The sequence below is a fragment of the Charadrius vociferus genome, unplaced genomic scaffold, assembly GCF_000708025.1.
Source record: "Charadrius vociferus isolate BGI_N301 unplaced genomic scaffold, ASM70802v2 scaffold324, whole genome shotgun sequence".
NCBI classification, from domain to species: domain Eukaryota; kingdom Metazoa; phylum Chordata; class Aves; order Charadriiformes; family Charadriidae; genus Charadrius; species Charadrius vociferus.
The window spans coordinates 325,149-337,510 of NW_009648041.1; the positions used below are offsets into that span (position 1 = coordinate 325,149).

The following is a 12,362-nucleotide window of genomic DNA, read 5'->3' on the forward strand; positions in this document are numbered from 1 at the left end:
ATTTGTCATTTGAAATGGATATGGCTAATGGGTATGTATTTAAATATTGCCTCCTAAAGCAGTTTCTTACTTTTCTGCATACTTCCAGAGTATGAACAATTTGATCGGAGCCAGTACGGTTTGAATGACACAGCTAGTCTGAAACAATTAGTTCAGAAATGTGATAAAGAGAAAGTAATCCATCATCCTGCACAGCTACAGGGGAAGCAAAATTGGGTTTTTATTCAGCAGTGGAACCCAAATGTAGGAAAGCATTTTGTTACGCTCTCCCATTAGCATCTGGATTTCCTTCGGAGCACCAAGGAACATTTAACCTGCCAGTTAAGGAGCACTTTTATATTACAAGGTCACGTTTGGTTTGAGACGTAACAGTAGCTAATGGTCAAACCCCACATAGGACAGGAGAGAGGAGGGGAGAAAAGACAAACAGGAGGTAAGGCCACAATGCCGAGCTGCTTCTCCAGTGGATGTGCTGTTTGGAAATGCACTTAACGTGAGTTCTTCTGGGGTATTAATAAAGAAATAACGCTGCCTGTCTTGTGTGAACATCTGTGTTTCCCAAGGATGAGCTTAGAAACGTTTACGTTTTGATTACAATGGTGTGCTTTGCTTTTCACGCTGCTTTGAAAGACTTAAAAAAAAATTCTGCAAATTGTGGAGTATAGAGAAAGACGGCCCTTCAGTGGGCTTTGTCACCGGTGGCAGCCACGCAGAGGTAATAGACAGGCGTGTGCAATTACCGCTTGGCCAGTCCACGGTGGTGAAGGACAGGGCAGTAGAGAAAAATATCGTTCATGCTGCGACTGTGTTTAAGGAATTGCATCTTTTTTTTTTTTCCACATCACACTAGCTCATTTCAAAATCAGAAAATGGGCGGACTCTTACCATATTCTGTTTAAAAAAGAAAATTAGGTGTCAGCCTGAAGTAGGAACCTTGCAATTTCAGCTAAAACATTTCAATATTCTCATTAAATGCGTAGATTGAAATGGCGAGGTATTACATAGGTGTCTCAGACCGCTCTCATTGCTTTGGGTTATTCCATACACAGAAGTTGCATGCCTAATTACCTGCACAGCATGCTGAAAATTGATCTTTTATATTTTATCTACAAAATAATTCACTTTTTATGCCAAAAAGATTAATGGTATACATTAGTTTCAAATCAGGGTGTTTCCATTATATTTGGGAATAAAATGAGTTTCTCAGGATAAGTTCTTCACTTCTTGTAGCTGGACTCAGATTCCCATCGTGCAATTTACATTTTGTATAAACAAAAAAACCTTCAGCCGAAAGAAGGGAGTTATTCTAAAGAGTTTGGGGGGAATTTCAGAAGCATTTATAAATCTTCAAACTTTTTTCTTCATGTTGGGAAAATGTTACAACTATCTTAAGCAGATCCTCGTTGTTTCAGCTTACTCCTGGTGGCCCCGATTCAAGCACTGTTACAGAGGTTTGTTTTGTAGTTGTTATGTTTATAGAGTAAATATTGACAAAAAGTAAACTACAAACCTACAGTTTATAGATAGACTGTACTCTGAAGTGTGACTGCAGCTTTTGTAAACAGCTAAAGACTTTTGCATTATTAGTGGCATGACTACTTGCGTGCCAACAACTCAGGATGCCCCTCAGAAATACGCAGTCCAAGTTTTGTTTTGTTTTGTTTTGTTTTTCCAAGCTGAAGATAGTTAGGACGGTTTTTCAGTTTCTGGGCATTTAATGTGCTCAAGAATATAACCTAAAACCCTGCAATGATGTACAATTTATTTCCAGTAAAATTCTAAAGAGTTTTTTTCATTGTCAAAACGCTATCATTTTTGACAGTGGCACCTAAAGACATTATAATATCCAGTTTACGTAGATTTTAGGGAATCCCATATTGGAGTAGGTAAACACTTTGTCTTATGCCTACAGTGCATAAGGTTTTTATTTGTAAAACAACCTTTAATGTTTGCCAAAAAATATGAAAGATATTTATTTTGTGGCAGAGAAAGTATTACCTCGTTGGCTTGGGGGGCTAAAGTCCAGGCGCCAAGAAGAGCCTTGCAGGTGCTTGTTCTGGCTTGCCAAAGGAAGGACGGACTACTGGAGGTGGTGAACTAAGCGGAATGAAGTAGCCAGGGTTTGCCCAAGTAAGAGAAGAAAAGTTAATGAGAAGTTTGAAGATAGCGTATGTAAGATAAAATGCCTTATGCACCCTGGGGGCACTCACATCCCCAAGCAGAGTAACCTCAACCCATAGCGGTGTAATCCTCTAAGGATTGGGCTGCAGTGAACCAAGGACAGTTTGTGTCTGGGTTAAGAGTGTCTTCTGGGAGTTGAACCTGCATGTCATGTCCTACTTCTGAATAATTTGTTTGTACTTTCCCAGGGGTTCCCATGCGGACAGCAGTACGGAGCTCTCCTCAAAACTGTTGACAGACGGACGTTTGTGTGTGTGGAGCGCCCCGCAGCGCTGTACCCGATTGCTTCGGGGCTGTGCCGCGGGACCTCGCTCCTTCTTGAGAGATGCTCCTCCACAGAGAAAGAGGCTTTTCTCCGCTTTCTGTCATTTCTTCACAGTTTGAGCTGAAACTGGGCCAAATGATGAACTAATTGGTTTCTTTCTTAATTATGGCATCTGTCATTATCCTCTCAAAATCAGTGTTCCTTTTCCATTACTTTTACTCTTAACTCTAAGGTAGATAATTCAAAATAGCTGGTTGTTACAAATTTCCATCTCTTTAATTGCAGTTTCTGTCACTGCTAAATTTTCTCTGATTACTTTCCTACAAACAGTTTTTTAAAAGCCATATATCATCCTGGGGGTTAGGCAGAGCGCCAGTTGAAGAGGGAAAATACAATGGGAAGCGGATATATCCTGGTGTCTCTATTGCAGAATATTGCAAAATCTGAATTGGAGAACTGTATGAAATAATATAGATTTGGGTATTGATGATTGACATGAAACTGCTTTTTTTAAAAAAAACAAACCCAAAAACCCCAAAAATAACCCAAAACCATAAAACCTCTGACTATTGTTCAGTCAGCTTGATGCACTCAAAACCAAGTATTTTCATTTCTTCATTTGGAGGCCTGTAACCAGTGCTGTCCCCCAGGGGTCAATACGCGATCCAGTCTTGTTCAACAGACTCATCAATGACCTGGACGAGGGGACAGAGCGTATCCTCAGCAAGTTCACTGACGATACCAAACTGGGAGGGGTGGCTGACAGTCCAGAGGGCTGCACTGCCGTCCAGCGTGACCTGGACAGGCTGGTGAGCTGGGCAGAGAGGAACCTCATGAGGTTCAACAAGAGCAAGTGCAGGGTCCTGCACCTGGGGAGGAAGAATGCTAAGCACCAGTATAGGTTAGGGGTGGACCTGCTGGGAAGTAGTTCTGAGGAGAAGGATTTGGGGGTCCTGGTAGATAGCAAATTATCCATGAGACAGCAATGTGCCCTTGTTGCCAAAAAGGCCAATGAAATCCTGGGCTGCATAGGGAAGAGGGTGACCAGTAGGTCGAGGGAGGTCATTCTCCCCCTCTACTCAGCACTGGTGAGGCCACAACTGGAATCCTGTGTCCAGTTTTGGGCTCCCCAGTTCAAGAGGGACAGGGAACTGCTGGAGCGAGTCCAGCGAAGGGCAACCAAGATGACTGAGGGACTGGAGCATCTCCCGTATGAGGAAAGGCTGAGAGCGCTGGGACTCTTTAGCCTGGGGAAGAGAAGGCTGAGGGGAGACCTGATTATTGCGTACAAGTATCTAAAGGGTGGGATGAAGGAGGATGAAGCCAGACTCTTTTCAGTGGTTCCTGGTGACAGGACGAGGGGCAATGGGCACAAGTTGGAACATAGGAAGTTCCATTCAAATACACAGAAAGACTTCTTTACGGTGAGGGTGACAGAGCACTGGCAGGTGTAGGGGGGAATGACAGGGCTATAGCAGATACGTATCTCAGTGGAGGTATGGGAGCGGTGATCCCGAACAAAGGAGCAAGAGATGGTGGGGAATGACGAGCAGAGACGACCTTCAGAATTTGTGCCTTTAGCGTGTAAAGTAAACTTTATGAATTATCCTTTTCCTTTTGGTCATAGGTCTATATGCATTTTCTTTTTTTTCCCCAAACTTTTGCTTTGCTGACTTCCTGGATTAATTTATACTTTTGGATTCCCACGACTACCGTTATCTGTGTACAAGAAATAAAACTGCCCTGGTTTCATTCCGCACTCTTCCACTGATGTGTTGCAGCATTAGAAGAAACGTGTAATGTAATGAAAAGTAATCTTTTCAAAAGTATGTACATGAGTTTATGATCTAACTTTGAACCTGGTTAAAAACTACTAAATGTGCGGGGCTTACCCCTTCGTGTTCCGTTAGCAATACTGAACTTTTCTTACATAGGAAGCAAAGGTGTGTTTTTCAAGGCTTGTAGATGGCAGGAAATGACTGTGGCATATAGTCAATGATACTGATTTAATTGTTGAATTCTGTAAAAATCTAAGTTTAAAAATGACAGGCAATTTTGTGAGCTATTTTTAATAGAACGCTTAGATGCACAAAGCACCTAGAACAGTATGGGCATGCTGAGCATGTTTGGGCTTCTAGACTGCACAGTAACTAATAATCAAATAATGCAAAATAAAGAGGAGAAGCCAACCAAGATGTAGTAAACAAATAAAAATTGAGTAATAACTGTAATTTCCAATACCTTATCCATGTACATTTGCCAAATAAGGAAAAAATGCATTGGGAAGCAAAGGCTTAGATCTCCGAGAGATCTCCCAGGAGAGACATATTACTACCATTTATAACAGAAAATCAACTGAAAACTTGTAATTGACAGAAAGGGAGTGAGTTTAGTCCCTTGAGGTGCCCTAGGATCAGCAACAGGCAAATGGTGTAAACATAATAAATCACAGAACAAGTTCTTTAATATGAATTTTTTTGGAGAGTAAGAATACAATTTTGTAAAGTACAGTAAATATAAAATGAGATATTGGCTGTAGGGCACTGGTAAGGAAACACCCCGCTCCTTTTTTAAGAGAGTCGATGAAAATATATGTTGAATGGGAAATTAGGTTTCTAGGAGTGCTTATTCATAGGCTGTTGAAGGATCCAATTAAACTGGAATACACTTTGCATGGCTTTCATAATCATAATGACTGATTTCAATGAGTTTACTCTTGACTTAACCCAATATAATAAGAATGAAATCAAGCTGCTTATTTTCCTGCTGTGTATCCAGATTTGTCCGTCCCCTTTGAATGTTTTGAATAATGCCTTTTTTCTTTTTATGGTGTTGTGTTTGGTTGGTTTTTTGGTGGTTTTTTTTTTTTCAGAATAAAATAATATTTTGAGCTAAGGAAAACAAGTAGCTCAATAAATACCAGAACCAATAACGCCTGGCTTCCCACACTTTGTGTCCCGTGGATATCAGAGTTTGATGCAGAGCTGAAAATTAAGTTGTTTTTTTTTCTTACAGTTCCTGAATTGATACCTAATTTGGTCTATAGCCTTTCCCTCAGCCTTCTGGTCACTGTCTTCATTCAGCTCCTTTTGCTTTATTTTTTGGCCTTTCCCATTTAGCAAGACCATGTAGTCTTTGCTCTTAAAGAAAGAGGCTGTAGTCCCTTTCAGACTCTTCAGGTGTACTCTTTCTTTTTTTCCTTCTTTAAAATTATTTTTTATTTTATTTTTTCTATTTGAAGTGGCTGATAGATATTGAATAGTGCCAGACCACAGCCAGAACGGTGCACAGATGCCACTGCTGCACAGTGCTTACTCAACAAGCCCTCTCAATTCAACAGCAAACCATTGACCCCTGCATCTTGGTATTTGTGTTGTAAGGTGGAAGAATAGCTGTACAGAATGTTTTCCTTATTGGCCATATGAATATTTTTTGGCTCGTGTGCAAGACTCTTGTGGCACATGTCAAAAGTCTTGCTGAAGTCAAGGTAGATGACAGATCACTAACTACCCTGTCTTTTCTTGGCAACTCCTGGGTGGCCTTCCTTATCATAAATTAATGGCACCTCTCGTGTGATGTAAGAAGGAACTTTTAGAGATAACCGCTGTTTCACCTGAGGAGACACACTGCAGGTCCCAGAAGGGTAGATGGCTATTTCCAACAATGTTTCCAAATATGGCACAAGTTTAACTCTTGAGAAAAGTCCTGAGACTGTTAATTGTTCATACGCACCGCTCCTGCAAAATTATGTTAATGGAAAGAGTTTAAATATTGATAGAAGAAAATTAAATGCAATTATGATAAGCCATTTCATTTGATGCCCTTTTTGCATTAGTCAGTCCATAAATATTTTAATAATTTCATTTATTGAATGTTTTTTTCATCTGCGCAATCTTACCTAGTGTTAAATAGTCTTGTTGGCTTAGAGCATTCCTGGGTGCGTATTCATACTCAACGCTGAGGGTTATGGAAATCCTTACTCTCCATTTCGTGACTGCATCCAAATTGATGCACTTTCGTATTAAACCTGTGCAAAAAGGGATGATCTCCATTTTTTAGGGGCAGTGCAAATGCTACAAGATATTTTAATGCGAAGGCAGGTCAATCAAGCTATAATCGTCTCTAATTAGCACTTGCAGAAGCTGTAATCTTTTTATAAACTTTCAGCTGAGCGGCACTTGGGTGAAAAATAATTTCTTGCCTGGAAAACCATTAAAAATTAATTTCCTTTGATTTTGTAGGATGTGAATGAGACAAGCACATGGCCTTGCACAGGAAGGGACTTTTGCCAATTAAAATTGGACACATAGAGCTCAGAGTGGCGTTCAGAAAAGAACAAATTATACTGCAGTTTTTGCCAAACCTCTTAGTTTATCTTTTAAAGTGTGGTTTTCCTTTCAAGTGGTCATAATGAATGGTATTGAGGGCTACTTTGCCATTTCATATAGAGATTTCACTGTGACATTTTTATGGATTTTTCTATGAAAAACCTAGTTTTGCTATGTGTTGACCTGTAAGAGGAATTTATGCTTCTTTTGACATTCCTATCGCTTGCATACATCTGTGTTGTTTCTATCTGCTAAGTACCCGAGTTGTTAAGTACCTACTGAATGAGTAATGTTTCCATTTAAGCAAAGTTTGGTCTCTTTTTTTGCTGTCTGCTTCTCTTCCCGTGCATATTAAGTCTTAAGAAAAAAAGACCAGATCAAAAAATGGTCCTTGCGTAAGGCGCTTTGAATTCCTTTCACCTTTTTCTTCTGATGGAGGAGAGAAATCTTTGGTGTAAAAATGGTTAGTTATTTTGGTTTTGCTTGTTTCTGGTATCTTTTTAAATTTGTTTCTTTCCATCATTGGTTCTCTGTTGTTACATAATAAAGTATTGTGTATAATAGAGTACTGAAAATACAATAAAGTAAAATAAACTGCTCTTTGAAGAAAAAAAAAAGTGAAAAGCCTTACTAAACGCTTTTACTTCTTTTTTTATTACCAACTAGAATTGTCATTTGCTTGGATCTTCAATGAATATCCGTCATTTGTACAAGAGGACAGTAGGCGATTTGTGTCTCAAGAGACTGGTCACCTCTACATAGCCAAAGTCGAACCGTCGGATGTAGGAAACTACACCTGTGTGGTAACCAGCACTGTCACCAACAGCCAAGTCCTTGGGTCACCAACTCCTCTAGTGCTGCGCACAGATGGTATGACGTCCCTTCTACACCATGAATAAATAACATGTCTAGTTGTCAGAGAATGTTTTTGTCTCTTACAGTGTAACTTCCATGCGTTCTCAGAATATTGATTGCTTTATAAGAAGATAAACTATTGTGTGTTGCGTGCTCCTCTTCCTCTCCAGAGTCTGACAGTGATATCACTGGCAGGTCCCTATGTTCCACTTTCTAAATGTGCTACAAGAAAAATAAACTTTGTTTTTAATTTAGTGTGTTGTAATGCCAATGTGAGAAAAAAGGCGCTAAAAATTACCTTTTTCAATTGTGTCATATAGGTGTGATGGGAGAATATGAACCCAAAATAGAAGTTCAGTTTCCTGAGACACTTCCTGCAGCTAAAGGCTCAACTGTGAAGCTAGAATGCTTTGCACTGGGAAAGTAAGTTTTCGACTTCACCCACACTGTAAGTTGAAGCACTTTAGGGTTCATCTGTACAATAGATGTGGAGTTTTGACAGTCATTTGGAAGCATTTTCTAAAGACCCTATCTTGGTCATCACAATTATTGCCTTGGAACAAGAGGACAAAGAGTCTTGGAGTAATTTTTTATTTTGTTTAGAATTAAAATGTATATGTTGGCAACACAGGAATTTACATTTCGTTTCATAGAATCATGTCATGGTTTAGGTTGGAAGGGACCTTGAAGATCATCCAGTTCCAACCCCCTGCCCTGGGCAGGGCCACCTCCCACCAGCCCAGGTTGCTCCAAGACCCGTCCAACCTGGCCTTGAACACCTCCAGGGATGGGGCAGCCACAGCTTCTCGGGGCAACCTGCCCCAGGGGATCACCACCCTCAGAGTGACAAATTTCTTCCCGATATCTGTTCTAAATCTCCCCTCTTTCAGTTTAAAACCATTCCACCTCATCCTATCACTCCACTCCCTGATCAAGAGTCCCTCCCCAGCTCTCCTGTAGCCCCTTTAGGTACTGGAAGGCTGCAAAAAGGTCTCCCCGGAGCCTTCTCTTCTCCACGTTGAACACCCCCAACTCTCTCAGCCTCTCCTCATAGGAGAGGTGCTCCAGCCCTCGGATCATTTTTGTGGCCATTTCAAACTATCCTGACTAAGATCGGTGCAGTTTTGCATATATCCTTTGACCTAGCTCTGCGTTGTCTGTGTAGAAGGAAATGTTGTGGAAGTCAGAATTTTGTCTGAATTTTACTGTTAAATGTACTTGATGCTTTCATAATGTTGTTCTTTCTTTATTGCTGAAATAAAGATTAAAATGCAATCCTCTTCTGAGTGATATTTCACACACAATTGGTATCTTTTATCTTTCACAAATGATCTGAGAAAGCATTTACGTTTCTGGAAATGTATTTACTTACCACTTTGCGGTTTATTTGCAGACAGCTTTGTCAGGTATTTATACTTTTAAGTATGAGATTGATAACTTAATCACATGCTATTGCTTTGGTTCCCCGACTAGGTGAGTGAAAGTTTTAAAATCGGAGAATGAATGGCTGTTCTAGGATGAGGATTTCAAAAGATTTGCCTTGATTCTCCTTCTGTGGAAGTCACTGGTAAATCTCGCCCATCTTCAGGGGAGGTCAGGGCTGATTTACAAGAAATTTTACAGTCATTGGACATTCACATAAATTCGGTACCACAAATAATAGTGTATGAAACAGAATGGTACGTGCAAATCAGTTGCCATAGTGTGACCATCTGTTATCTGCAGTACGAATACCACTTTTAACACAAGCTTTTAGTCACTTCTGAGTTTTATTGTATGTCAGTTTAATTATCTAATTTTGACAATCAGGTACTTTAAGCAAAGCTGTTTAAAATCCTGTTATTTTCTTTTTAGCCCTGTGCCTCAGATTAACTGGAGGAGAACTGATGGTCTGCCATTTCCAAGCAAAATAAAGCTGAGGAAATCCAATGGGATGATTGAAATACCTAATTTCCAGCAAGAGGACGCAGGACTGTACGAATGTATTACTGAAAACTCCAGAGGAAAAAACATTGCAAGAGGACGTCTCACTTACTATGGTAGGAAACTTCCTTTCTCCTCTCCCACCTTTCTTTACACATGAAATGTAAACCACTCTAGTGGACTTTTGGGTTTACAGCTTCTGCAATACTATCGAGCATTTGTGCTTAAAAATCTGTGGCGTCTTAACTATTCGCAGAGAACTTCTGCACCAGGTTTTTGCGTAACACTTGCAATAAATCTCCAGGCTCAGAAGGGTTGCTAAGAGTAGTGTAGAAAATGCTTGTACTTATTTTTCTATGATGGAAAGACTTTCTTTTTTTTTTAAAGCACTTTTTACTGGTCCATTGGTGAAACCTTAGATTTTCAGTCAATTGGATTTATTTAGGGGATCATTTAGGCCTCACATTTACAGGAAATGCAAATTTTATCTTGCTTTAGGAAAAGATTACTGATGGATATTGTCAATCCTTTGCTTTCAAAACGGCCAATTTTATTTTTAAATGAGTAAATAAATGAGAGAATATAATCCAGCATAGGAAATGAAATAATGTGAAATTTAATAGCTGGAAACAGAGAGAGTCTCTTGTGCATTTAAGGCTATAGAGTGAAATGAATATCGGCAAAGCACATCGGTGGTGTTTCAAAGCTAGAGTGATTTGCAACAAAGTGGTAATTGACAATTTTGGTTAAAGCCAGATCTCAGCAAATATAATTTTCTTTAGGTAAATGGCAATTTAAAGAGTGTTTCAAGCTGTGCTTTGGAATGCTATTCCTCATGTAGGAATATAGGAGCAAAGACATTTTTTTTAAGTTGTGTAAAAAAGCATGGAGCACAGCTACTCTGCGACTTCCAGCAAAGGGTCCTTCCATTTACTGCTTCTGTATGGGAAGATGCTGTTTACTGGAACACACAGAGTGCTGCAATGTAGGTTTTAGTCAATGAAGATTTTAATTTAAGGTACAACAGATTTTATAAGGAGGAAGGAAAAGACTTCTCCCCCTCCTCAACTTCCAAATTAATAGTTACACTGACTCAATGCCCTGTCATTGGAAATGTTCAAGGTTAGGTTGGACAGGGGATTTTGAGCAACCTGAATTTCCCATATAATAGTTGTAATTATGACTTTTTGAGAAATCCCATGAATAACACAGAGCAAAAGATCTAAAATGCTTCGCCTGCCAGTGTCATCTGTCATTTCAAACTTGGCACTATGCATTTAATTGATAAAGTGACTTTTGTTCACGACGTGAAAGTTTCAAAGAAGTTGTGTCTTGTAGATCAGTTTGGCTCAGTATTCCCACTCCAGGTTTAAATCAGGGCAGTTGTAAGACGCGTCAGTGTAAACTACATACAAAATAGAGTGGATTTGTTCATTAGTCCTTGTAATGTAATTACAACAGCGGGCAATCTTGAGATATTTGACCTGCTTCCCAAGTTTTGTTTTGCTCATTAAAGGACACAGAACTGAAATAAAGGATGTTGCTAATCAATAAAAGCAAGCGAGTTGCAGTTTTGTGACAAGTAAATCGGTGTGAACATTTTCATTACAAATCCACAAGGGGATTTGAACCCTCAACTAGAGTTCATATTCCAATAGAAACGTCTGCCCATATTAGATTCATCCCTAATATGGATGTTTAGCCTAAAAAGAATAATGAGACCTGTAATGGCATTAATGACACTCCAACTGTTTCGTTTCATTTGTTCTACTTAATGAAACCAATTCTGCAAAATTAAGTAGATTTAAGTAATCTTTCTTATTTTGTTACTTGCTTTGTTGTTGCAGATAGGATGCCAACAAGTCTGTATTCAGGATAGGATCATTTTAACACTTTTTGATAATTTGGAGGATTTTAATTCTGTTTGTAGTTTGATAATGTTCTATAATTGAAGATAATATCTTCCGATGGCTTGCCGCTGCGTCTGATAACAAAGCTGAGAAATCTGTCTGGTAAAGAATCTAACCATATGCCGCTCAGTCTTCCAATAAAAGACCAATATTGAAGGAAGTTGTTCTAAAAGCAGATGAGGATTTGCCGGAAACTAATGTAATATACTGAAGACTTAGAGTAAAAAAAAAAAAAATCCATCTGCCAGAAAGTACCAATGCTGGCAAAGATGACACAAATTTGTGTGGTAATGTTAGTGGATGTTGGCTGCTGTTAAAACGCTTTAGTGGTAGAAGTGCAAGACGTGTGTCTGCTAATCGGATAGAAAAACGTAAGCATTACAAACAGACAATGCCCTTTTATTTCAACACTGACAACATTATTTTCCACTTCTCAGCAGAACAAAGCGCGTTTCTGGCTTACCCAAAAAAGAGAAAAAGAGTACAAGAAGACTTGGGGTTAACATTTTCCAAGTTGTCATAGTGAAAAAATGTGAAAAATAAATCTTTAGGGGGAAAAAAAAAACAGACAAAAATTTTCAATTTGACTGAAAAACAGAAGTTTTTTCTTTCTTTGCAGATTTTAAAGATTCTTTTTAAATAAACCATAAAGCTAGTCCTAAACAAAAGCGTGAAACATTTCATTGCTCTGCTATGAAACAAAACACTCTTGTTCTCCTGCTTTGTTTTACGAGCTGAAACTATAAAATTTGAAATCTGAAAATGGGGTTTTTCAGTGCATGAATTGTTTGATTAAGAAAAAATCACTTATGGTTTCTATGCTATCCTGCCTCTTCTTCCAATAATGTCTTGAAACCATAAAGCATTGGAATGTATTCTCAACTTTAATCATGTCTATGC

General features: G+C 39.0%; 1 protein-coding gene across 1 annotated transcript in view; it reads left to right on the forward strand.

Annotated features, from left to right (window-relative positions):
- Positions 1 to 12,362, forward strand: part of CNTN3 (contactin 3 (plasmacytoma associated)) — a 53,053-nt gene that overhangs the window by 5,174 nt on the left and 35,517 nt on the right. The window contains exons 3-5 of the mRNA XM_009883609.1: positions 7,441 to 7,644; positions 7,950 to 8,052; positions 9,484 to 9,668. Coding sequence (XP_009881911.1) covers positions 7,441 to 7,644; positions 7,950 to 8,052; positions 9,484 to 9,668 — 492 coding nt within the window. The remainder of the gene's footprint in view (positions 1 to 7,440; positions 7,645 to 7,949; positions 8,053 to 9,483; positions 9,669 to 12,362) is intronic.